The following is a 27049-nucleotide window of genomic DNA, read 5'->3' as shown; positions in this document are numbered from 1 at the left end:
AACGATAAAAAAAAAAGAAAGAAAACATGTCACATTCACCGCGCAGCTGTACAGAAAAAGGTTCTGTTCACTGTACGGCTGCTAACAACGAACGCCGTCTTTGTGTGTCAGTAAACTACCTTCTCGCCGCCTCGTCTACATCCCCCGATATGTTTTCTACCCCCATGACCTCCAATAATGACAAAACTCCGAATGTAAACGCCTTGTTCGTCTCTTTCCGTCTCAAGTTCAGCTCCGGGTTCACCGGATGCAAAGACAAGATGCGAGGCGAAATGCTTTTGGGGAAAGCCAGACCTGAAAGCAGACCACCACAGGCTGTGAAGTGAGGCCAAGGCCAGGTCTCAGATCCAGGGCCTGCCAGATGTGGGGGTGTGGATCTGTGGCTGCGGCCTGGCCTGTGGCTGGCTGGCTGTACTAGATGACCTGCAAGTGTGTTTATATATGTGTGTGTGTGTGTGTGTGTGTGTGTGTGTGTGTGTGTGTGTGTGTGTGTGTGTGTGTGTGCGCGCACCTCTAACGACTTTCTTCTTGCATTGTGTTCAAAGAAAGATGGCAGCTGCTGATTAATGTGTATTGAGGTCACACACACATGTTGTGTGACACAGTCTTGGCAAATGAGTAAATGCTTTTAGAGCACATGTATGTACAAGCATGCATTAAGCGTGTGTGTATGTGTGTGTGTGTGTGTGTGTGTGTGTGTGTGTGTGTGTAAGTCTAGCAGCTCTCCCTCAGACTGCCAGACAGTGTTATTGCAGCTGTGACTTGCCCCCCCCCCCCTCCTCCTCATCCTCCCCTGACTCACACCTCAGGTGCTTTCCAACCTTCCTCCTCCTCATCTCCTCCATCATTTCTCTCTCTCTCATTCCTAATTCCTGTTTACCCACATACTTTGAATTCATGCCAGCTGAATGACTGACACTTGGCTAGCTGCGACTCCCTCATTAACCCTCCCAGCCCCTATTGGTCATTGCCATGACAACAGCAGGATTGAGTGGGCTCGTATACTTTTGTGCTCGCTAAACCGCATGGTAATTTGAGGGTACGTTTTGGTAGCTATGACCTTGCACATGGGTGTGTGTGTGTGTGTGTGTGTGTGTGTGTGTGTGTGTGTGTGTGTGCAAAGTCACATTTGTCTTGAAGGTATGTACGCGAACAACCACATGCTTTTAACATGAGCAGGAAAAAAAAATGGTTTTAACAAAAAACGTCATTTATGAATCTTAAGTTTTACTGCAAATTGGAGAAACTTAGCAGTACTTCTCGGACCCCCCCCCCCCGACACACACACACACACACACACACACACACACACACACACACACACACACGAAGCCTGCTCTGCCCATAACCTCAAGCCTTCCTCAGAAACTGTCAAGATAACGCTGCACCACCTGAAACAAGAGAACGGCAAATATGTTTTACATTTGTGGGGTTAAAAAGCTTTGACCGGGACATAATTCTGTCACTATATTAGCTTTTGGCTGTTATTGATGGGGAACTGCTACTTTCACAGCAGTTTTTTGGTTGTTGTTTTTTTTTTGGGGGGGGGGGTGGGGGGGTGGTTCATTAGGATCGTACCGGTAATAACATTCTCCTCTTCTGACTTTTTTTTGGTTAATTTGTCACCCTGCAAATTCAAGCTCTCTAGCGACTGATTTTTTTTTTTTTTTTACTTCTCCGCTCCAGCTTGTTTACTGATGGCGTGAGTGGTCGAACGCACATAACCACGTCAGACAGACGTGCGGCAAAAAAAAAAAAAAAAAAAAAAATTCAGCTCTCAGATGCGAGCTGACTAGCATCGTTCACTTAAAAGAGTCGGTTCTACTAACCGGCTCGTTGAAGATCCGCCCCCCGACTTCCTCTCTTCGCTTCTTTCTCTCTCCTTGGACGAGGAGACAAATCACCACAAACTCATGCGTACCTGATCGACGTTAAGAAAGGAAATAAAACTATCAGGAAATAAACGGGCCAGCAACAGATTTATGCTAATCGGAACACAACGAACTCTTCTGATAATTCAGAAAGCGGCCCTGTTCTTACAACGAAGCTACGCCTGATTAAAGAAATCCACCAGTAAAAAGACCTTTCAACTGCCTGAATTCATCAGCCTCGCCTTGAGCTCCTCCTCCTGATGTTTTTTTCACTAAACTCACAAGAGATATAAGATGTTCCAGCAAACTAAGACAAGGACTGGGATTCTACACTAATGAGAACATTCGTGAGAACAAATCCTGATGTCACAGACAGTTTTTCTGACACTCGGTGACTGCCGAAGTGCTCATTTTCTCCCAACCCCCCGCGCTGATGTTTAATGAGACCAGAAGAATTTAAAAACTTGTCAAAAACCAGGCTCAAGCAGTTATGAATGTTATTGCCTCACTGAAACGTACCGGGACAAAAGTGCGAGGGAGCTGGCAAGCGACAGGACCGCTGCCCATCCCTGTCTGACTCCACACATTCATGTGGTGACTCTTACACACACACACACACACACACACACACACACACACACACACACACACACACACACACACACACACACACACACACACAATTAGTTTAATTTCGCAGTGTATTGCCAAACTATTTCCTTCTCAAGACATTCGAACCACATTTTTCCAGTCAGAGACACATTCTTTTTTAAATGTGTCAACAAATAACATTAATAGTGAAATAACGGGAACCATTAGCTAAAATTAAACAAAATAAAAAATTCTTCAACTGGATTTGTAAAATTATCTCAGTACAAAATATTAGATTATATTCAGGGTATCTCTTTATCTCATTTCCCCAGGCTGTTTTTCCCAGGACTGGATGGACCCATTAAAGCCTCTGACCCGGGTTCTGGTGCTGTGTCTGACCTCCTGGTGACCAGCGCTGGCGGCGAGGAGCTCCAGGGAGGCCTAGACCTAAGTTTACCCTGCTTGGGTGGGGCTCAGCTGGGGAGAAAGCAAAATGAAGGGTGGGTGGGGGTATTGGATCCTGCCACGGGGATTTAGAAAAGCTTTCGAGAGAGTGAGGACTGTGTTTATGCATCCAGAATGTCAGAATCTCATGGCTGATGTTCTCATAGCCAAACTTGAGTGTGTTTACTGTAATTTTTTGGAGTTATTTTTCAAGGAAATTCCTCTAATTTTACACATGTGGCATCTAAAGTCAGAGAACTTGGTTGTGGGCTCACAAACATCCACATTCGGGGGGGGGGGGGGAGGAGTGATGAGTGAAACAGCTGAGAGTGTGTTCCCCAGATGTGCAGTCGAGTCACCCTCCCGTGGACAGAGTGTGACGGAAAATACGTTTTAAGGAACAGCCGGTTTTGTTCAGCACATCTGGACCGTTCAACACTCCTTCCATGTGACAATTTGTAAGATATTCGACTGGATCCTGCTCCTTCAATCAGTTCTGAACATAAAAATGTCACAGAGGCACGAGCCGATCTCCTGCCCCGGCCAGGGAAAAGAAAAAAAAAGGGGGGGGGGGGCTCGACTTACAGAGGAAGCAACTTTTAGGTTGGTTTATTTGAACACCATCGGCTGCTTATTTGTTGTTTATTCAGAGGATTCTCAAGTCAGACTGGAAAAGACACAAATTTAAACTTTTGGGGGAAATGTACTTAGTTGCCCTTCTCCCCGGAGCCGGACATGAGCCCTCCTCTCAGCCGGCAGTCTGGGTTCCTGTTCAAACTCTTGCAAGTCCTCCCTTGCTGCGGGAGGTAACATCCAACTCTGAGCTAACGAGTTAGCATGCAGACATTTTTGAGGGAAGAGCTGTGAAATTACACGACAAATACAGGCAAGTTTCCTGAAAGGAGCGCGATTTCTCAGGCACCTTTGCTGCATCCTTGGCTTGGCTCCGCCCACTAGGATTATGATTTGGCTTGTACTGTTACCGAACAATGGGATGTTTCTTTTGGGAAATGGAGAAAATTCTGGCAACGGAAGCTCAAGACCCATAGAGATCAGCTACTGTAGTTAGCTTAGCTCAATGAATGGTAGCCGGTGTTAGAGCACCCAAAAGCGGCGTGACGACGCTCCACGTCAGAAGTTCCGCGCGGCCTTGACCATCAAGACACACACCACATGGAATTTCTTCCACAGCCCGCTTACTGCGGGATGAACACACACTCGTTCACTTCCACAGAGTCCATGTTCCTGCCTCCGCGCACACACAAACAAGCTTACCGACTGCTGAGTGACAGATTTGCGTGCGTCGACGTCTGCCAAAGAGTAAACCGTGAAGCCGTCTTCCGCAGGAAAGCTAAACAAATCAATTTTGTCAATCAGCTTCGTAAATGTTCCCAAATATGAGCAGTTCCTCATGTTTCAGACTTCACGGATCATTTGGTCGACGGTACAGCAACGGCGCGCGTGAGGAGCCTTCTTCAAATAAAGACGCGCGCGCTCAAGCACGCAGCAGCTTTAAACGGTTGCACGTGGAAGACGGAGTTCTGCCTCACAGCCTTGAGTCCTAATTGAATAAAAAAACGATTATTAGCACATCAAAAAAAAAAATGAAGCTTAAAAAGAGAAGTTAGAACTCTCTGGAAGTTCCCAAACTCTGTTTTTATGAGGAAGATTCATGCCCTTTGTTGTTGTGGTCTCCTGAAAAGAGGGACGGAACGTTATCCCCTTCAAACGGGACGTTGTCATTTTTTTAACATTCCTAAAAGAGGACCAAAAAAAAAAAAAAAAAAATCATGGACGCAAGATAATAATGAGGATTTAATTTCTCCAAAACCCAGTATTTTTTTTTAAAGACATCATAATAGTTGAGTAAAAGAGGATTGAGGGGATTTCTTTATTGAGCAGGAAGATGATTCAGGCATTTCCTTCCAGACATGAGGCGTTTAGTCAGCGACCACGGCGCAGTCCTGACCTGGAAAGAAGAGAGCTTCTCTCATTTTCAGAGATTGTTCTCGGAAGACGCGTCCCCAGATTCACTTGAGTGAGTGTCAGATTACTTCTTTGTCTAGATGTATGTGGTACAAATACACCTAAAGTGCAGTTAATGCGGTAAAACGTACGCGTGTATCGAGTGGTTTCTTGCGCGAGCCTTCTTCTATCGGTGGGGATAAAAAAAAAAAACACATGGTCGAGGTTGTCCTACTGACCCACTCTGTAACGCGCACGCGCGCACGTGTGTGTGTGTGTGTGTGTTGGGAATACCAGGCTCTGACAGACAAGAGGCCAGACTGCGAAGGACCGTGGCGGCCACATCAGTGTGGATCCATTCTTTCCTGTAGCGGCATCAAATCTTCAGATTGCATTTCTAAAAAAAAAGAAAGAAGCCCTGCGGCGGATCCATCACGAGCTCCAGCGTCCATGTGTTTCTCATCAGCGGGGATGTATGTGAAGGCATTCCTCTCTGAAATCCCACGTGTGCACCAACCAGAGCGGCCTTCCGAGACACGGCAGACATTAAACCTGACATATTTACTTGCTTGTGCGCCGAACAAAACAAACAACTTCTTTTTTTTCTTTTTTTTTTTGCGGACGAAGCGCAGACGCGGGGATTAAAGCGCAAGTGTTTGACTCCTCCGACTGCTTGTTGTTTCTTCCTCCGTGGCTCCCATGTGTTTTTGCGATCACGCCGTCCTCCAAGCCGCATATGCGCGCTGGGGTTCGGGCTGCTCATGCTAGCGGTTGGGGACAAGTTAGGCAAAGTTAAAGAGGGGACGGTACAGATGGTTACCCGGGTGAAGTGGTGTCGGGAGCAGCTCCTTAAAAATGAAATGTGGATTTACACAACATTAATCTGGCTCAATCACCACTTCTGGGCCTCCAGACATACGTGGCGGTGACTGTGTCAGCAGAGCCGCCGCCGTCTGTCTGTCTGTAGTTCATGTTTCTGTTTTGTTTGGACGTTTGTGCACGGGGGGAGTGGGTGCGGGAGCCCCGGTGAGGCGAGGGGCGGGGCTTGTACAAGATTGTGTTTACGAGCCACAGCAAAGCATTCAACACTCTCGACATTTACGGCTTGTTGGTTTTTCAAATCGCACAAAAGTAATACCTCAAAGTCGTTTTTATTAAAAGAAGAGTTGTGCCAACGACCAACTGTTCGCACAGCTGTGTGTAACGTCGCCTATAACGCCAACTTGTGGTGGAAATGAACATTGCATAGCCCGGTTTATTCACTCCAAATTACTTTGTGGAAACAAACTGTCTTTTTCCCCCCACATTCATCCAAACTAGAGGCCTCTGACTGACATGTCAGAGATGTGCTGAAAAACTCCCCACCTTCAGATGGTCTGAAAACAGATGGAGCCGGTGTGGCTTCTCATTTCCCCGCTATTCTTCGGCGTAAAGTGGTTGCAGACGTGCCGGTTGGCGGAACACTAGCAGCTCTCTAAAAGCGGTTTTAAAAGATTCACCAGTTGTGATGTTCAGGTTGAACGATTTGGTCTCGCCGCCGTGGGAAAACACGTGAAGCTGCGCGATGATAACGCGCGTTGGCAGTGGTTTTTAACATTTGAGATCACTTAGATGCCTTGGAGGATTGTCTGGCAACTCCAAAGCTTCGGTAGGACGCGCCAAAGGTATGGCAAGAAGTACTGCCTGTTTTAGTTGCAGCATTTGTATTGGCAGCAGATAAAAGCTAAGGTGGGGCTGTGGCTACTTTCTGGATGTAATATTCATACCACACACACTTAACTTGAAAAAGGTCTTATTGTTATTATTGTTTCTTTCTTCCTGGAAGCGTTCCTGAGAACTGGTGTAATTAACGACACGAACAAAACGTCCTGAGAGGTTTGTGAACCTTTTAAAGAGCAGAAAAATATTCCCGTTCACGCTTTCTTTCTCGCGTTTGTTTTCCAGCTTCTCTTTAATGGCCGCTGACAAGAGTTAATCGTTCCAAAACGCGAGAACCCCGAGTGTCCTCTGAAGTCTTTCCACTGAGGGAATGACGCGAGAGGTCAGCGCGGTGAAAACACACACACACAAACACACACACACACACCAGCTTTTCAAAAGAGAAACATATTTTACCCCTTTTTACTTATTTGGCATTGGTCATAAACACACACACACACACACACACACACACAGAAGTGGATGCAGATTTATGGGTATGAATACATGTATAGACTTCTAAATGACTGCACACACACACACACACACACACCGAAGTCACATTTTCCCCTAAACATACTTTCCATATTTATCTTGATGACATAAGCTAGCTGAGAGGTGTGTGTGTGTGTGTGTGTGTGTTGTATTTTTTCACAACAACCCATGAGTCTCTCAAATGTCATTCCTCCGCACTGCAACAAGAAACTATTTTCTTGATTTATTAGTCACATCAGGAAAACAGGTATCCTGCTTGTGTCCTTTTCTGATTTATGACACTTTCTATTTTTTTCTGTTTACAACTCTTGCAGGAATTTATCAATCCTCCCTGTGGTGACTGACTCCTATAATCCCACTTATGTCTTGCCCAAAAAAACTCCTTTTTTTATTTTAAAGGAGGGGAGGGGGGGGGGGGTAACTTTAAAACTCATTTTAACTCTACTCAGGAAAGTAAACAAGGTAATTAGAAGGGAGAAAAGAGAAGCCAGAATTCCAAGAAAGATCCCATCAACGCAACCTGAGCCTGACCTGCCGGCTGCATTCAAATGTCTGTCTCTATTTGTGGACGCTTGTTTGAGAGGAGTGAGTCTGCAGGGCGACTAAGAGCAGATCTGGGGTCAGAGGAGGCCGTTTCTCAGCTCTTCTTGGCTCTGCGGCCGTTCCATTCATCTGAATCACCTGGGTCTCGTTTAGCGAGTATGTTTGTCCCTACTGGTGTATTTCCACCTGCTGCCTGTTAGTTATGACGTAAGTTCATCCCTCTTTTTTTCATGAAATCGCTTCGTCAAGTGTATTTTATTGAAACAAAAGACTGCTCCAAGTCCTGGGTTGTTGAGAGACGATGAATGTGAGGGGATTGTTTCAAAAGTTTACACTCAATTAACAGTTTGAAGCCACCACAGCAGCTCATGCTAACTCGTCACGCTGCGGCCATTTTTATGAGTTTGTGTTTCCGTAGAAACTCTCATTTCAAACCTGATTGGTCAAAGCGACTCGAACAGAAGCCAGAAGTATTCTCTCCTTCAACTGCAGATTCTGTATTTATACCCAGAATCTCCTTGTAGAGCTGTCGCGCCAAGGGACCATGTAGACCCTACATTGCAGGAATAAGTCAGCCTTAAGTCATACGCCCACACACACACACACACACACACACACACAATTTTCAATAGTTAAAAACTCAGTCCATCACAGCTGCAGCTCTCGGACCGCGTCCAACTTTGCCATCACACTTGACAAATTGACGTGCTGAGGCCAAATCCAAACAAAAACCCGGAAGTACCGTTAACCGCGAATCGTTGTTCTTCTGTGCGTCTGATAAATGAATCCCCACAGAAACGCACACAGAAACATTTCTGACCACATCAACCTTTCCTTTTTACTTACTTTTTTTTTTTTTGCCGTCGCAGCAGTATTTACCCAGTGCAGGCTGATTGAAGTTTGACGGTTTGCCAACTATAGCAATCAGAACCTTCTGGAGTAGAGAGACGGTAAAATAGAAATTTTGTCTTTAATGTTCCAAATGTATTCTTACACCGTCATGTATATCTGATCCAGCTGTAGATGAGAGAGTAAAACACGATCCTGACAGCTTAGCCTCGGGAGAAAATGTTAATTGATGGTTTGATGGAGTGTGTGGGAGAGAGAGGGATCACACACACGCTCACAGATGTGAACGGCAGGAAGACTTTGTGACAAAATACTTCGGCAAATATGACATCTGACGGACCGAGCCGCTACTGCAGGCTGGAGTAATCCCTTTGTCTCCGCAGACCAGACATGACGTCAGAGACAATATAGCAGTAAGCCATCCACTCTTGTGTAAACACAGACGTACACACCAATGAGTGGGGACCGCTAGGGTCTCAGCTGGAACATAATCACTGAGGACCCCGCGGCCTCCGGCTCACGTAAAAGCTGTAATCACCGACATTACTGTCATTTCAGCCTTCGGCCTCACAGTTTCTCCAAACCGGTGCTTTGTCACCGCTGACAGCTCACGTCAGCCACGCATCTCTCTCTCTCTCTCTCTCTCTCTCTCCGAGAAAGGGGAGGAGAGACGCCTGCGTGACCCTCGACCCTTCTCAACTTCACTGTCAACGCCGTCGACCCCTTTTGAACGATTTGCGTTGCACTTTTTCTACGCGTTTTTTTTTTCATTCTTTTATTTCAGGATGATTTCATCGCCACGTTTATGTGTGTCTGAGGCGTGCCAGTGCATGCTTATGTACGTATTATCTTCTTTGCATGGGTGTATATACTTTCTATTATTTATGTTAGATTTGCGTGTTTCTTCTGCTCGTTCCATGAGGGACACCAACTGCCCGAGTCAAATTCCTTGTATGTTGTGAACATACTTGGCCAGTAAAACTGATTCTGATTCTGATTCTGGTTCTGATGTACACGTATATTCGTTGACGTTCATTTACAGAAGTAAACAGCAGTCCAAAGGGAAAGGGACGTTTTAAAACAAAACACTCTATGAAGTCGTCGCATCATCTCCATGGCAACCATGCCAGGAGTATAAAAGGCCAGCAGGTCATCTTAACAGTCGCCATTTCACCTTGAGCTTCACTAGTCTGCTCTGACTTTTGAGGAGATTCTTGAGATTTGGCGTGAGACCCTAGGACATCTTGTGAGACCCCTGGTTGGACGACTTTAGTGTACGACTTTGGTTGGACGACTTTGGTTGAGCCCCCCACAACACTTCGTAGAGGTAAGATGAGCCTGCATTAGCATAGCGTTCGTATCTTGACTTAATGTTTCAGTTTAAAACAAACTTTGGGCTGAGCAAAAGACATATATTTGCTGTCTTGTTTTGTTCAAATTTAGATAATAGGGTTCAGAGTTACATTTTCATGTTTTATCGGAGGTGTAATAGGCCTAGCTAATTAGCCTAACATTAGCATCTTGACGAAATGTTTCAGATTAAAAAATGCTTTAAGATTGGCAGAGAAAAACATATTTACTGTCTTGTTTTTTTTTAAAAAGAAGAAGAAAAACTTGGGTCGGTTATTAAAATTTAGATTGCAGCGTTGAGAGTTAAGCTATTGAGTATCAAAGGTGTAATGGGCTTAGCTAATTAGCCAAACATTAGCATCTTGATTTAACATTTCAGTTTAATGTCAGTTTGCTTTGCTATAAATAACAGAGACATAATTCTACTGCGTTATTTGGTCAAGAATGCTTTTGTCAAAAATATTTAATGGCAGTTTTGACAGGAAGCGTTTTTTCATGTTCCATTATAAGCTTAATAAGCTATGCCAACGAGCCAAATCTTAGCATCTTGTCATTTTAGTTTGACAAATGCTTTGTGCTGGATAAACAAGTGACATTTTTAATGCAATATTTGGTTGTTGGGCTTTTGTGAAAAACATAAACGACAGTGGCAGTCAATTTATTTTCATATTTGATTATAACCTTGACAGGTAAGCTAACTAGCCTAGCATTAGTACATATGCTGAACACTCGCGTTTGAAGAATGTTCTGTGCTGAGTGAGGAAGAAACATGTTAGCAACTTGACTTAGAAGTTTAGTTTGAAAATGTGTCGTGTTGGGGGAATTACTAACATGCTGTTACTGCATTATTTGTTGTTCATTTTATTTATGAGCAGAAACACTTTAAAAAATCAAGCTCTTTTGTTGTTCCAGTAAAGAGGTTAAGTTGGTTAGCTTAGCATGTTTGAAGAATCAAACTAGTTAATTCTGCTGTTGTTTACTATGATTTAATGTACAGAAAATCCTTTTAAATCTCAGTAGGGCGTGTGTACTTGGTATTTTTCAAAACTTACTGTTGTATATTATTCTTTTATTTCTTAATTTGGCCAAATAGTGTTTTATCTATATATAATCTATTTTATCGATTATATAATAATTTTAATCTGGCAGGAAAGAAAGAGGTTTGTTCATAGAAGGAAGGTAAGACGGTAGGTAGAATGACCTTGGAGTGGTGGAAACTTGTGGAGGACGATGAGGAGAAAGAGGAGAAGAGGAGCTGGAAGTACGAGAGATACGGGCAGAGAGACAGACAGGTAAGGGAGGAGATGGAGAGGCGTCAGAGGGAGGAGGAAGAGAGGGTGAGGAAGAAGAGGCAGCGACAGCACGAAGAGGAGGAGCAGGTGAGGAAGAAGAGGCAGCGACAGCACGAAGAGGAGGAGCAGGTGAGGAAGAAGAGGCGGCGACAGCACGAAGAGGAGGAGCAGGTGAGGAAGAAGAGGCGGCGACAGCACAAAGAGGAGGAGCAGGTGAGGAAGAGGAGGCAGCGACAGCACGAAGAGGAGGAGCAGGTGAGGAAGAGGAGGAGGAGGCCGTACGGAGGACATGAGGTAAGAAGGTGGGAGCAGAGGACCAGCAGAGAGGAGTGGTTCAGACAGGTGAACTCACACAGAAGAACTCCCTGGAGGTAAAGGTACACAGTGGGGGTGGGGGTGGGGGGGTAGTACTAAGAAGTAGTGTGTGTACTTTTATTTGAATGTGGTTTCGTTTCCTGCATCACAACAGCATTTAGAAAGTAAAACATCAATTGGCTCAGTAAAGAACAGTTTCACACCTGCAGTATTTGCAGAATTCAGCTCTGTTCCACAGGACCAGTATTCCTAGTAATTGCAGTACTAGCAGTATCACTAGCAGTAGCAGTACTGCACAGCTCCCTTCATTTGGAGTTGTCTTCGTTCTGACCTACTTGATCAGTTCCAGATGTCCTATCATCTGATCCACTTCTTCCTGACCTGGTCAGTTTGCTACTTTGTTGTGTTAATTGCGCGTCACAGACGGCAGCAGTGTAAAATGGCGGCGGCGCCCAGGAACGTGACATCACATCTGATGTCAGGCAGTTAGTGTAACATTAAGACTTGTCTTTTTCCCGTGCACGAGACGTTGGTGGAGCAGGCGAGGTCTGCTGGTCCTACTGGTCCCGTGTGAACAGGGCTTTAGAACCCAATCAAGAACGCTAGCGACGCCAGAAGCTGCAATCCTGGCTCTCACGTGCTGTTGCTGATGCAGGTTTTGCTTTGCCCTTCATGTTCCATCAAAAAGCAAAAAGACACCGGTACTGGTACTCCTGGTTTACTGGGACGGGGTTCGACTCCCTGCGGTGTCTTGCTGATTGATTTGGCTTTTCATGAAAGGTTTTTTACACAAATGTCCACAACTGACAACGTAAAAGAGCAACATGGGGAAAGATGAGCTTCAATTACTGACAGCTACTCATCATAATCCATCAGAGAAAATGTTTTAGGAGTAATATCTATATTTTACTATCATGTGTTTTGTATCTTCGCCTGTTCCATTGTTATTTTTTACTCTATTAATATTTACAAGACTCAACTGAAGTTAGTAGAAATTGCGTGAACCTTCACGTATTTTCTGTACTCTGTTTGTTTCAGGATGATTTCATAGCCGCGTTCGTTTGTTTCACTGACATATTTATTCATTTACACGCTTATTAATCCAGATTGATTTGAGGAAGTCAAGTGCTGTCCGAGGGGAATATTTAATTTTGAAAACAAACAATGTATTGAATGACCAGGCGGTCTCCACGGCAACCATCTCGGGTGTATAAAAGGCCACCGGGTCATCTAACAGTCACCGTTTCACCTTGAGCTTCACTAGTCTGCTCTGACTTTTGAGGAGCTTCTTGAGATTTGGCGTGAGACTCTTGGACAGCTGCTGAGAATCTCGGTTGGATCAATTTAGCTGAGACCCCCAGAGAGCTTCAGAGGTAAGACAGTGATGCTGTTTTTCTGATTGATTGGCTACAACATGCTATGCTAAATATCCCGCGTTAATTAGCCTAGCATAGGTATCTCCTTTTGCGCTGGATAAAGAAATATATACGCTGTCTTATTTGGTTAAAATGTAGAGTAAAGTGTTGAGGGTTCAGCTGGTTACATGTTTTATAGGAGCCCCAACAGGCCCAGCTGATTAGCCTAGCATTAGCATCTTGACTTAACATTGCAGTTTGAAAAAAATCCTCTCAGCTGAGTGGAGAAAAAGATGCATCGACTGTTTTATTTTGTTAAAAATGGCTTCAATAAATATGAGTGATTGGATGACAGTGTTGAAAGTGGAGCTGTTTTCATGTTTTGTCAAAGGCCTAACAGGCTTTGATGCTTAGCCTAGCATTAGCATCTTGTCACTGTTTGAAAACGCTGTGTTCTGGATGAGGAAGAGTCATGTTAGCACACTGACTCCACAGTAAGTTTGACAATACTTGGTTTCCTGTGAATAACTGAAACACTTTTACTGCATCTTGTTAAAACAATCATTTGTCGGTACTTTGATGACAGTGTTGGCATAAATACTTGAAAGTCAAGCTGGATGTGTACTTGGTATGTTTATAAAGTCCATGTACAACATGGAGGTTCATTCTGAACAAATGGATTAAATATGAACATTCTTGTCATCAACTGTGACGCTTGTTTCCATGTTGAAGATTTTCCTTTCACCTGTTGATTTTTGTCACATGGTGTTTTATCTTTTGTTCATGTAATAATTTGAATCTGACAGGAAAGAAAGAGGTTTGTTCATAGAAGGAAGGTAAGACGGTAGGTAGAATGACCTTGGAGTGGTGGAAACTTGAGGAGGACGATGAGGAGAAAGAGGAGAAGAGGAGCTGGAAGTACGAGAGATACGGGCAGAGAGACAGACAGGTAAGGGAGGAGATGGAGAGGCGTCGGAGGGAGGAGGAAGAGAGGGTGAGGAAGAAGAGGCAGCGGATGGACGAAGAGGAGGAGCAGGTGAGGAAGAAGAGGCGGCGACAGCACGAAGAGGAGGAGCAGGTGAGGAAGAAGAGGCGGCGACAGCACGAAGAGGAGCAGCAGGTGAGGAAGAAGAGGCGGCGACAGCACGAAGAGGAGGAGCAGGTGAGGAAGAGGAGGCAGCGACAGCACGAAGAGGAGGAGCAGGTGAGGAGGAGGAGGAGGAGGCCGTACGGAGGACATGAGGTAAGAAGGTGGGAGCAGAGGACCAGCAGAGAGGAGTGGTTCAGACAGGTGAACTCACACAGAAGAACTCCCTGGAGGTAAAGGTACACAGTGGGGGTGGGGGGGTGGGGGGGGTAGTACTAAGAAGTAGTGTGTGTAATTATATTTGAATGTGGTTTCGTTTCCTGCATCACAACAGCATTTAGAAAGTAAAACATCAATTGGCTCAGTAAAGAACAGTTTCACACCTGCAGTATTTGCAGAATTCAGCTCTGTTCCACAGGACCAGTATTCCTAGTAATTGCAGTACTAGCAGTATCACTAGCAGTAGCAGTACTGCACAGCTCCCTTCATTTGGAGTTGTCTTCGTTCTGACCTACTTGATCAGTTCCAGATGTCCTATCATCTGATCCACTTCTTCCTGACCTGGTCAGTTTGCTACTTTGTTGTGTTAATTGCGCGTCACAGACGGCAGCAGTGTAAAATGGCGGCGGCGCCCAGGAACGTGACATCACATCTGATGTCAGGCAGTTAGTGTAACATTAAGACTTGTCTTTTTCCCGTGCACGAGACGTTGGTGGAGCAGGCGAGGTCTGCTGGTCCTACTGGTCCCGTGTGAACAGGGCTTTAGAACCCAATCAAGAACGCTAGCGACGCCAGAAGCTGCAATCCTGGCTCTCACGTGCTGTTGCTGATGCAGGTTTTGCTTTGCCCTTCATGTTCCATCAAAAAGCAAAAAGACACCGGTACTGGTACTCCTGGTTTACTGGGACGGGGTTCGACTCCCTGCGGTGTCTTGCTGATTGATTTGGCTTTTCATGAAAGGTTTTTTACATCTCATTTCATTTTCCGTCACAGCAGTCAGGAACAGATGTTCGACGGGCATCGATGTAACAACAACTGTACCTTTTTCATAATGTTTGGACACAGAAGACGGAATAGAAAAGATTAAAGGACAGTGGTAAACAACAGCACTACGCCGTCAAGACAAACACGCATAAAAAAGAGTGAGTGCAGTTTAAGAGGTGGCCCCACTGAGGACAAAAACTGTTCTCCAGAGAGGTTTCAATCACTTTGTGGCCAACAACCTTTCAAAGTTGCATTCACACGGAGCAGCACTCATGTCGGAGTCTGCAGGTCTGGAGAGGACAATCCAGACAGACACCCCCCCACCGCCACCCACACACCCACCAGCACCGCCACCGCCGCCGCCGCCGCTGCCTCATCAGCTCTGGCCAGTTAGCGCTGACAGATTGACATACCAGACAGATTCTTAGCATGCAGATGTAAACAGAGACAACCTGAAGCTCCCTCTTATTGACTCTCTCTCGTAAGCCAGGAGCGCGTGGAGTCGAGGCGGAGGGAGCGGCGGTGGCGAAAGATGCGCAGAAAGATAGGGCGAGAGACAGACGTGTTAAAGTGAGCGAGGAATTCGAGGGGAAGACGGGCAGCGGGGGGGGAAAAAAAACAAAAAACGCAAGATACCGGGGTCAGGTGTGTGTGGTCTTAGCACCTTTTTGATCGTGTTCATTGGAAAGAATGCAGGCCCGCTTAAGTTAGCGGTTCTTTTTCACCCCTCTCGCTTGAATTTACACCCACAGCCAACGAGGGTTAAACGCTCCGCTCAAGGGCACTCTGGTGATGGATACGTCATTATTCTGTCACTTTCCCTCCTCCGACTGTCTGATCCAAAGACTTCCATTAGTAGTTTTCCAGGCCGCACGCCAGCGTCTGTATCCTTCGGCTTAACAAGTGAGGCAGAGTGACTTACTCTGATTAGTGGTGGATTCGAGTCGATCTGTTTACAGGAACGTTTGATTCTCTCTGACAGCGTGGACTGTCACCACCAGCCAATAACTTCAAAAATATGCCCCGTTTGTTTGGCGCAGCCCTCCAGCGGATTTTCCCTCCCGATGTTACAACTTCAGTCGAAACAAACGTCAACTGTGCTTTCCAATCGCCGTCGTTTTCACACATAAATACGGAATATTTGGACTTTTCATACCTTAAAAGACCAAAAACGTGAACGTTAAGCATCAGCTTTTTATTGTTTTTGTGGCCTGAAGACGGGTTGTTTTTTTTATTGATATATTCTCTTCACACTATGTGATGGAATGAATTCCTTCAAAGTGCCTGAAGTTATAAAGCAGTGGTTAAAAAACAAAAAAACAAAAACACAGGGGACCTCTCTCAGGTTGCAGACGTCAAAAAAATGGAACTCGAAGAATTCGCCGCATATTTTCACCCCCTCGAGTGTCAGGCGGGGAGAAAGCTGGATGACTGCTCTGACGTTTATTGATGGCCTCGGGGGGGGGGGGGGGTGACTCCAGCGTTGTATTTCTGTCAGCGTGATGGAAAACGTCCACCCACTTTCTAGTAAAGGTTGGGGGATCAACTGCAGAGGTCGGCGATGCTGGTTTCTGTTTCTGCAGGATTTGTTTGGATCAGAGATGGAATCACACTTTGACCTACTGGAATACCGCAATTGCTCGACTGTTCATGTAAACAGAGCGTCTGTAGTCAAGGGAGAAAACGGCAGGACAGGAAAGATTCTGGTTTCTGTTGGAGGCCTCTGTTGCGTAAACTGTCCGAAAAGCGACACAACCCGTTCGCCGAACGACGACGACCGACGATGTATCAAAACTGCTGTCGTGGTTCTGAAGCGTTAACTGAGTGCAGACGGGCTACTTTCGGAACAATCCGCTCATATTCATCGTCCATGCAAACATCCCAAGTTGCTGTAAGGACTGTGAGCGATGGGAACAAGGAGGCCTTGGAGCAGACGTCTGCTGGTTCCACCATCACTGAGGTTACCTTTCACCCCTTTCAGCCTGGACTGAATATTCTTTTGTAGGACCACTAAAAGGAGGCTAGACATGACACCTTACAAAACCCCACATGGATGAGATCACCAGCTTGCAGCCAACTAGAGCAATGCCCGGTCTCTGAACTTTGCTCAGTCAGCAGTCAGGATAAAACCCCCAGTCTGGCATAATCCGATATTCATCAAGATCAACTAATGGAATGGAAAATACAATGAGTGTGCGGTGAGCCGTAGTGGGAGAGAAACTGTAGTCTTCTGGTTTCATCTGAACGAAAAAAAAAATGAGAACACACTTCCCCCTCTCTCTTGCTTTTGATCCTGAGCTTTTCTGCTGTTATGACTTCTGGCGTGGCATCCCACCTGCCCTCCGCTGCATGAGGACGGGAGGGATGGAGAGAGTGAGAGAGAAAGAGAGAAAGAAAGGAGGAGGAAGGGAGGGTTGTAACTTTGCACCTGCAGCGCTTGTGACCTGTCTGGAGGCCAAAGCTGTGGATCGCAATGCTGGGAATTTACCTGGAAATAGTTTTCTTCACCTCTCACATTTCCCTCTTTGAGAGGCGACTCTGCCCCACACACCAACACTACACACACACACACACACACACACACACACACCAGTCTGACTCTCATGGGAGTTGCATTAAACTAATACTTCAAAGCTGTCTTCCTACCCAGAGTCCTTTGCTGCTCTGACATCACTAGCTGCCTGTTTTCACAGCTGCTCCTCTCGGTGCCAACGCAGACCACTCCTCACACTGCTTGCTCTCTTCCGCTCCAGTGTGTGTGTGTGTGTGTGTGTGTATGAAGGGGTGTTTATGTCTGAGGGTCATGTCTCATGGATATGAAGCTGTATTTGTTGGCACAGTAACAGATAGAATTCACATGCCAGGGTGTTTTACATGCCCTTCACAATAAACGGCGGTCCCCCGTGATTTCGCGTGTTTTTGTATGCAAGTGTGTTTTCTCACGAACAAAAGGCTACACGTCCCCTCCTGTAAAGGCTTTTAACAACGCTGACTTTTGATGAAACTTGCATATCCACACAATCCTAAATAAGGGATCGTATTGGCTTTATTGCGCCATTAATTTGACATATTCCTTTTGTGCGACACGGATCTTCAAACTTGACCGCCGAGCTGTCGGTCCCTAGCTAGCTGTAGCTCGGTCCAGATTGGTGCCAAAAGGGAATTTCTGGATTTGCAATTGGGAGCCCCGAGCTCCTGGAATATTCCACTCAAGCTCTGTTGCACGGTTCTCATGAAAACCTCGGCGTTACGTAATTGTGGCTCGCGCCTCTTGAAATACAACCTGGCTGACTGCAGCCATCGTGAATCTTGCAGCTTTTGTCACCCGCAAGAGAGGCCTCGTCATCGATGCGCCCAGCTGCAGGGCAAACTGAGACGAGGGCCACGCGGGATTTTGGAGGGAACTCCCTCCCGGCTGTCTTATGTCACCTCTTGGGCCGTCCTGCTTTGGGACGGTGGGGATTCCCATTATGTCACCAGTCTACTGAGAGGACTACGATGTCATCATCGCTTTCCCAGTAGATAACGGACACCCAGAGATGCCTGCCAGAAGCACGAACGTCTCTGAGGAGTGGCTGCGTTGCTACCGAGGGCCGCTTCAATATCAAGAGGCATTGTGATGATGATAATTATGAGGCGCTGCATTGTGCTGAAGGCCCTAGCATATTGGGACTTCTGACAATACACAATGATGAGCTTTCATGACTCTCCGGGGCCGCTGGAGGCGAGAAACAAAGTGATATTCTAAGCCTCTGTCCATGGGCTGCTGTCACCAAGATGCCAGAGTGGTTGGTAATATCAGATGATGTATTGTGAGTCATGAGTGAGGTCAATGCGCTAAAAAGGCAAACTGTATGTAATCTATGCATTCTTTACTCCTCGTCCTCGACGTGGTCGTCTCAAAAGCTCCCCCTAAAGGTCAAATACTGCAAAACCACCAGCTGAACGCGCAAGGAAAAATGAGACAGTTTTGACCGACCAGTACTGCAGGAACACAACAAAAACGAGCGAGCACAGAGGCGAAATTCTGTGCCTTTTTTGAAAAAGCAGAACGTCTGGTTTGCGTACGCGGTCAAATTCATCAAGCCAGTTGTTTTTTGAGCGGGGTGTAAGGCCGCCAGTTGGCGAGTGAGGACGCCATCAGAGGAAGTCCAGCGTCGTTAAACCCTTCTTCTGTTTGAGATCAACATCCCTGTTTGAGCCCAGTCATTTTTTTCCCCTCACTTCCTCATTCTTAAATCTTCTCCGTCCCCGAGGAGTCAAAAACAACAGTCGTGATGCAAAAGCACTCATCTTCAAATAAACAAGCCCTCACATAGAGCGGCCATCTTGGAGTTTGTTCCATCCCTTACTTCTTGCACGGGATAGGAGCATCCAAACTATGAAACACTGTGTGTGATATTCATGCTTTCATCGCTCAACTTCTCAGATAACAAGACAACACTTGGATCTTGCCTCATTTTTAGCCTTTAATCATCTGTTCGTGAGAGGAAATGTGAGAAACCGGGCGGGAGATGAGATCTACTGCCAAGATATCCTCATATGACTCGATTTTTAGGTCACACCAGGACAGAAAGCTTCAATATTTGAGTTGAGGAGTTTGTTTGTAATGTGCTCAGACAGTATCAGCGCTCACGGAGCAAAAGCAGACATCTGAGAGGATAGATGGAGAGGAAGAGGCGCCGATAAAAAGAACAGAGGAGTTCACGCAGGAAGCCTCTCTGGATTTAGAGGGAAGGAAGGAAGGTCACGGAGTTAGCATCGGCCCGGCTGACCAGGAATGACAGATAAGAGGGTCAAAGACAGTGCTGTCGTAGAGTATAAAAGTGGATCGGCGAGGATTCAGGAAGGATGGGATGAACAAGGGCCACATGGAGTCATGATGGTAAACGGACTCATTTTTATACAGCGCCTTTCAACCTTAGCGGCACTCAAAGCGCTTTACAGTGTCGTCTCATTCACCCATTCACACACACACACACTCACACACTCATGTGTGAGCCAGCCTACTCATCAGGAGCAATTAGGGGTTCAGTACCTTGCTCGAGGACACCTCCGTCACCAGGGGAAGTGAGGATTGAACCAGCGAGCCTTCGGCCACTCTACCTCCGAGCCACGCCGCCCACGGGAGCGTCTAAGAGCCTGAGGTCAGGACCCAGGGTGGGGTCGTGTCTGTATGAGCTGCTGGCTTCATCATCCCCCCGCGGGTGCTATAATTCAAAGAGAAAACGAGGAATTACGTCAATGGAAGTAGACACCCTAACGCGTCTTTGATGGTCTTGAAGATGCAGAGAGGGTCAGAGACAAGCTGGGTCGGAGTCCAGGACCTTCTGGCCCTGAGCCGTACTAACTCACACGCAGGAACCAGTTTTAGTGTTGTTCCCTGAGTTTGTGGTGACCGTAAAGTTTGCAGTCTGTTTGAGAGCGAGACTGCCACCTTATTAGATTTGGTTTAGTGTTCCGACACTTTCAGGGCGACTTATTCGGTAAATTTTGATTGAAGGTTCGATTTAAAAGCATAATCCAGTGATTAAAACCAGCTTTCCTTCCTGAGATGACACACTGCTGTAACTTCAGGGTGCAAGTACATGTGTCAGCAAACTTAATTTAATGGTCTAATACACAGTTGCAAGACACACTGACTTGAGTTCATGTACTTGTACCTTGGAAGTTGCAGTTTTTGCCACGTAAATACTATGGTATTCCTCCTGTGGTGATTTTTGCCTACTCTGCAGACCCTTCCATCACCGTGCAGAAAGCGTCCTCTGCCGTGCATTCACCAAACTCTTCCCATCCGCAACTGTCAAGCATTTCTTTGCTCAAGCTGCCTCCTGCAGGTCGTTGGAGGAACTACAGCGCGATGCTGCACCAGGAGGATTTAAACCTCGTTGTGCATGCGAGCAAACACCAGGAGGCGAAATTGAGCTCTCTGCCTGAAAGTAGGGCAGTTCATGCTGAAATTTTGTCCAGAGGCCTTCCTTTACTTTGCCTCCAGAAATCACAACGTGTGTTTCTTTCCTCTCTATCAGTGAATTCGCTTCAAAAAGCTCTGGGTACACAATATTTAAAGGCCGTGATGTGTTAGCAGGTTTAAAAATAAAGATCAGATGAAACGATTACAAACGTCTTCAAATCTATTTTTTGCTTTATCTTCTCATCTGAGGCTTCATCCCCGAGGCTTCTCTGCCTCAACATCCTCAGGAATGTCTAGCAGTGTGCATGCCACCTTCGAAACACACACTAGCGCGCAAGTGCGTGCGCGCGCGCGCACACACACACACACACACACACAATAGACATGCCATTGTCTCCTGGTCCAAGCCAGACTCATGAAATCTACACATCATCACGTGGATTGTCAAGGAAATTATATTGTCACGAGCTTCCTCTTCACTCCTGAATTTTTTTTCTTTCTTTTTCTTAACTTTCTGCTCCAACTTTTACAAGTCTTGATTTTTATATTTCAAGGTTTTTAGCGAACAGCTGCAGCCCTGATCCGACAATCCTGCGCAACCTTCCTCTTATACGGGCTTCCATCGCAGCGGGATTGAGTTTTAATGATCCTTCTGGGAAATTTGGGCACAACTTAACACTTGTAAAGCGCGCGCGCGCGCGCACACACACACACACACACACACACACACACACACACAACAGTGACAGGTGGATGTTTGGCTTAAGAGAAGAGATTCGGGTGGATGGGGCTATAATGACTAAAGCAGGTCAGATTGAAAAACCACACCCAGCAAGGACAAGAGAGCAAGGACAGGCAGCTAAAACACAGCATAGCCCCAAATGGGAGAAACAGGTGAGTCAGTGTGTGTGTGTGTGTGTGTGTGTGTGTGTGCAGGATTCTTCATGTGGAAAGTAACGACTGGCTAAAAGAGAGATGCTGCCTCACAAGTCAGCGCTAATAAAAAGACGGAAAGAAGCTAATACGGGTGAAATGAGAGGTCAAGAAGAAGTCGCTTTTAATATTTTCCCCATCGGCTCGAACCGGTTCATATGTGAGAATACACACAGGCGCGCACACACTCACATGCTCTCAAAGCCCTCTTTGTTTCCCCCTCTTATCACTCTTCTACTTTTCCCCTTCCTGCGGTCTCTTACCTGCCCTTATCTCTCCTCTCTTTAATCTCCAAACAGGCACGAGACAAAGAGAAGAGAGGAGAAGGAAGGAAGGCAGCGAGAGGGCATGAGAAGCGGAGGAGACGAGGAGGAACAGGGAGGAGACAAAGAGTAGGCCGCCCGGCCTTATCTGAGACGGTACACACAGGGGCCATTGTTTGGTGGTTTTGCCGCGGGGCCCCTGAGATGGAAGAACTTTTTTTTTTTTCCCCTTCATCTCCACCTGCCGCTCAAAGGAGCTCTCTTTTTGTCTCCACGTCATCACCAAATTTTGCACGTAAGAAACAAACAAACAAACAAACACACGAAAAACACCCATGCACACACACACAAAAAAAAAAAAAACGGTCCCGGTATCACCGGGGTCCCAGATTACCTTTGGTCCTACTTTGTTGGATTTTTTTTTAATCAAATATAGTTCAATAAAAATCACCAAAAAAAAGGGCCTATTTTTGTTCGCCCAGTCCTCTGCGATGGAAACAACATCCCTGGACTTTGAAGATGTCCGTCGCTAAATTGTGGCATCCAACGCTTCACTGTTTTGACATCCGCTTACTGCCGTTGCCACAGCGACCTCTTCTCCATTCCCAACATTTACCATGATGGACAGGAAGTTGCGTGGGAGGAATGTGCAAGAATCGTAACAGACGTCCAACGACGGTTTGCCTGATTCCATTTCCCAGCAGCTCTTGACCTCCGGGCTGCGACACAGTAACTTCTCAGCTCCCCTCTGACAGGACATACTTGGGCTGATAAATGACCTCCAGGTAGCACGGGGGGGGGGGGGGTTTTCAGATTGAGACAAAAATATCGGGATTAAGATGCAGGTTTACACGCCGGAGTCAGGCAGAGTAGCTGCGGTGGCTTCGGGGTCATGACAGTTGGAAGTGATAAAGTAGCTGCAGGATTTGCTGACTCTTTAATACACAAATTCAGCTGTCAGCATTTGAAGATGTAGCAACAACGGAGAAATAGGTCTCCGAGTTCAGCGTCGTTATTAGACACATCTGAATTTCAGCGACTGGAGCTGGCGACATGTTCTTGTTTTGTTTTTATTCCTCTTTCCCCTCCCTTTTATCTCGTGCCATTCGTCTTATCTGCGCGTTTTCCATCCGAACTGCAGTATTTTAGGGGGAAATATCTCTTTCCGCTGTCCCTTCATCTCTCCCTCTCCTTTGATTGGCAGCAGGAATGTGTCAGGAATTTTCTCCAGAATGTTTTGGCACGCTTGGAGGACAAATGCTGGCGTTGCCGCAGCGACCGCTCACGTGGAGGTAGACCCCCTTTCATCCTCATTGTTTTTGGCGTGGTAGCACCGGCGGTAATAGGGGTTTCTTTAACAAGGTACTCGGAAAGTATGCATGGTTGTGCATTGACGCATTGTTACCACGGAGACAGCTAAATGTTGTGTTGGAATAGAAGATGATGTAATCAAGATGTCTGACCTGTGAACTTTGACCTATTGCGACTTGGGATCTACTTTCTGGAGAATGGACCACATGGGGTACAGCCGGGAAAGTCTTGTTGACCCTTTGACCCCACAGGGGTTGCAGGCGGACAGTGAGCTGTGATGTCATCGCGCCAGTTTCAGCTCTGTGAAATGTTACCTCGCAGACACTAATAAGCTTCTCTCTTAAATCAGCGCGCACGCTTTCTGGGAGGTTTTCTGCACTGTGGCGCACTAATAAGGCGACGTGATTAAGACCCTGTCTGAGGTCAAAGGGTAAATCCTGGAGTGTCTCAGACGAGTCAGTGACGCGCCACATCAGTAAACAATGATGAGAAGCTGAATCTAAAGCTGCCCCCCCCACACACACACACACTCCAAGCAGGGATTAGACTGCCGACACACACTCGATGCTGCCTTGCATTACAATGTTAAGTGACTAGGAGCATCAGCACAGACCAGAGAGGACTACTGTACTTGTAGTTCATTCTGATAGATGGCGCTTATCAATGTTCAGTAAATCTGCTATTTCCCACATTTCCTTTATTTGTAGTTTTCCAAACTCGGATTATACGGGCGCCGGGATTTTCGGACTCGCTCCGGCTGCGGTGGACGGCGCTCTGCCTCTGCGCGCTCCCCATTTCCGCAGAAGCACGAATTCAGTTTGAAACGTACTCACTTTTGGGATTTTCTATGAGAGTTTAGAAGAACCGTGGCACATAATCAAGAAGCCTGTTCAAAACCTGCTAAATCAACTTGAAAATGGAGTTTGCCGAGGCAGCACATTGGAATCAATACTCATTTTTCTACTTCTGAGCATCACACACCTCTTCAGTTGTAAAATACCTTTCTGTCTCGCCATTTTATCGTATTTGTTGTCATCTTATTGACTTCAGTCGTGCAAATGTTAACGCTCTACTCCTGTTGCTATACTGCTCCTAAACATTCACAGGCTGCACTCCAGATCCACCCCTTCCCAGAAACACATAGACCAGTGGGCCCGTCCACTGTTCTCACCCCCCCTCCACACACACACACACACACACACACACACACACACACCAGCAGCAGCAGCAGCAGCAGCAGTGTTTAGACACATACACAAGAAAGAGGCAGGTAGAGAATGCTGCTTCTTGTATTCTTTTTGAGCCATGTTGACGATTCTCGTGACAAAGTGCTAAAGTTGGCGCCACTCAAACAGCTGCTGTCCAAGGTAAATCAGGATCTGCCAATTGAATGACCTGCAGTGTTTATGTTCAATCAGGCACCTACATATTACTCGGGGGGGGGGGGGTGGTGCAGTATCAAGACACATAGTTGTGTCAGCAGAGTTTGCACACACACTTGTATCGGTACACATGTCCGAGCATGTTTTTGTGGACGTGCGCACATACGTGGGAAGCTTATATGTGGTTATTTGGGAGGAATGAGGCATTGGCAAGGGGTTCTAGGCTACATGAAATCATCCTGTAGCAGAAGGGCCTCACAGTCCTTGTTGACCCCTTTCCTGTGGTGTTACCTGGAAACCAAGCTACTGTTTGACCAACACTGCTGCTGCTCCGCTCCCATCAGCTTTGCCCCACCACTGGTTTGAGTGTTTTCACGGCCAGGGAGCCATCGTGGTACCCGATCCTTTAGGATAGTTCAGAGGGTGACAGCTAACGGAGGGTAAGTGGGAGATACATCCACGTAGCTGCACGAGCGCAATTCTGAAAGGGCCCATCGACGTCAGGTGTTGGCGAGAGCAGGTGGAGCCGAACGTTGAGACTCGACTCGTAACGCAAACGAGCACGCACGAGGTGAACCAACGGGCTGACAAACTCAAACGCCAGGGAGGAGAATTGATAGGGCGAGAAACTGGGAACAAGGCCGTGACTGACGAAGGAACAGCGCGCAGGTGAACCGCAACACAGGCGGGAAGCAGACAGGAAGAGCGAAGAGATTTCACAATAAAACAAAGAGGGCCACTGAAAGATCAGAAGCAAATAATCCAAACAAAAAAACGTTCTGGTCGCTTACAACCGATTTAACTGTTTAAAAGCACCAAAAACCGCAACCTCTCCCAAACAGATTTAATAAAATCAGCTTTTTAAATGCGCTTGCGACGTCATTTTACATATTACACTTGATTTTCTCAGTCTACCTCCTTCATTGATGAGTCTAAGTAGAACATTTTTATCTCATCTTTTTTAGAATTGTACATTATTTTCATATATGTTCAAATAAACTTAGTGAACTCGGGAGTAGAGTAGAGCAGCACTTATTTTCTTCTACGGATATAATTATAATAGGATGGAACGGAGGAGTCTGACTTGTAAACCACCTTAACGAAGCTGAAAAAAAAAAAAAACGACATTACTTTCAGAAGGGGTTGCATTATGAGGAACGCTTTGGCGTGCTTGCAGCAGCCAGGTGCACGCTGGCCGGTGCACCTGGCTGCTGCAAGGCTGGTATGTCTGGCCAGAGAGCGCAGAAGCCAGGCCACTGCGGTGTCAAACAGACACACCCACCTGGCCTGCAGTGGCTATTTTTACTCAGCGAAACACACAAACACGCACGCACACACATCAAACGGACTCACCTTGCCCGGCAAACATTCCACACCGACAAGCGATTACTTTGAACGCGGCGCCGCGCCGCCTCCTCGAGTGCTGGGAAGTCTATACGGACATCATCACGCTCCCCCTGTGCCACCCAGACCACGTCTGAAGCCCACCCTGTCGACCTGCTGTCAAATACCCCTCGGCATATCAAAGAAAAACTGGAAGAATCTGGATTGGAAAGATGCTGATGGAGGAAGAAGATCGGATCTGGTTAGTGTATGTTGTTGAAATCAGGTTTATCGCTCCAGTCCATGAGATAGAAACACGTTTTTCTAGTGTCTGTCAGCAAATGTTTGTGCGGTTCTGGTCCTGTTTTCACTTTGGACTCACGCGATGCGGCTTTGAGGAAATTTTAACGCGGTCGTCCGCCGAGAAAGTACATCTTTCATCTTAACTTCTCATAGCCAGAGATTGTTACTCATACATAACGGGACAAAAAGAGGAAAAAAAAAAAAAAAAAAGCAATTGCATAAGTTTCTCTTTTGTGGAAAACTCACTTCTCACAATGACGGATTATGCAGAATGACGTAAGAAACCGATGATAGCTTCACGTCACTGGAGGGACTTTGTGCACTACAGTAATCGACATGAGTAATTAATTTGAGATAACTTTGCATCTTCACATACTGTACAGCCAAACCTTTGTCTAGCCAATGATTTGCAGTAGTGGAACATGTTATTTGTTATTTTGGCATTAATAATACCGCATCTTTAAGTTATTAGGCTCGCGCATGCCCTGGCTTAAGATCTTCCAGTCGAACCTCGAGTTAGTACACGAGCATTCCAGGTATTTGGGATAACACATGACGCTCCCATGACGCATGAGAGCTTTCGGATATATATCACCTCACACTCTTTGTTCTCCTCAACTCTCGCAGGACACGAGGCCTTTGTTTTGGCTTTGGATTGAGACGAAAAACCAAAATGTGAATAGTCGGTGGGAGCCAACGTCAGTCCAGGGTGTGGAAAACTGAAGGAGTGCAAGCAAAGTACACCGCGTTGATAGGATGAATTAGCAGTTTTAATGATGTG

General features: G+C 46.3%; 1 protein-coding gene and 1 long non-coding RNA gene across 2 annotated transcripts in view; one reads left to right on the top strand and one right to left on the bottom strand.

Annotated features, from left to right (window-relative positions):
• Nucleotides 1-27049, bottom strand: part of LOC147272505 (uncharacterized) — a 107867-nt gene that overhangs the window by 18693 nt on the left and 62125 nt on the right. The window contains exon 3 of the long non-coding RNA XR_015115891.1: nucleotides 19878-20049. This is a non-coding gene — a long non-coding RNA (uncharacterized LOC147272505). The remainder of the gene's footprint in view (nucleotides 1-19877; nucleotides 20050-27049) is intronic.
• On the top strand, nucleotides 9636-11473 carry LOC147272506 (uncharacterized). Its single transcript, XM_086202812.1, has 2 exons — nucleotides 9636-9783; nucleotides 10956-11473. The coding sequence occupies exon 2, from the start codon at nucleotides 11003-11005 to the stop codon at nucleotides 11471-11473; it is 471 nt and encodes a 156-aa protein (XP_086058938.1). The 5' UTR covers nucleotides 9636-9783; nucleotides 10956-11002.

This window comes from Aulostomus chinensis, chromosome 1, assembly GCF_037954235.1.
Source record: "Aulostomus chinensis isolate RoL2024-O1b breed Wild chromosome 1, RoL_Achi_v1.0, whole genome shotgun sequence".
Lineage (NCBI taxonomy): Eukaryota > Metazoa > Chordata > Actinopteri > Syngnathiformes > Aulostomidae > Aulostomus > Aulostomus chinensis.
Note: the sequence above shows the minus strand (reverse complement) of the source record. Positions and strands in the feature narration are given on the sequence as shown.

Coding starts and splice junctions, on each gene's coding strand:
- LOC147272506 (XM_086202812.1), top strand. CDS start 11,003: ATGACCTTGGAGTGGTGGAAACTTGTGGAGGACGATGAGGAGAAAGAG.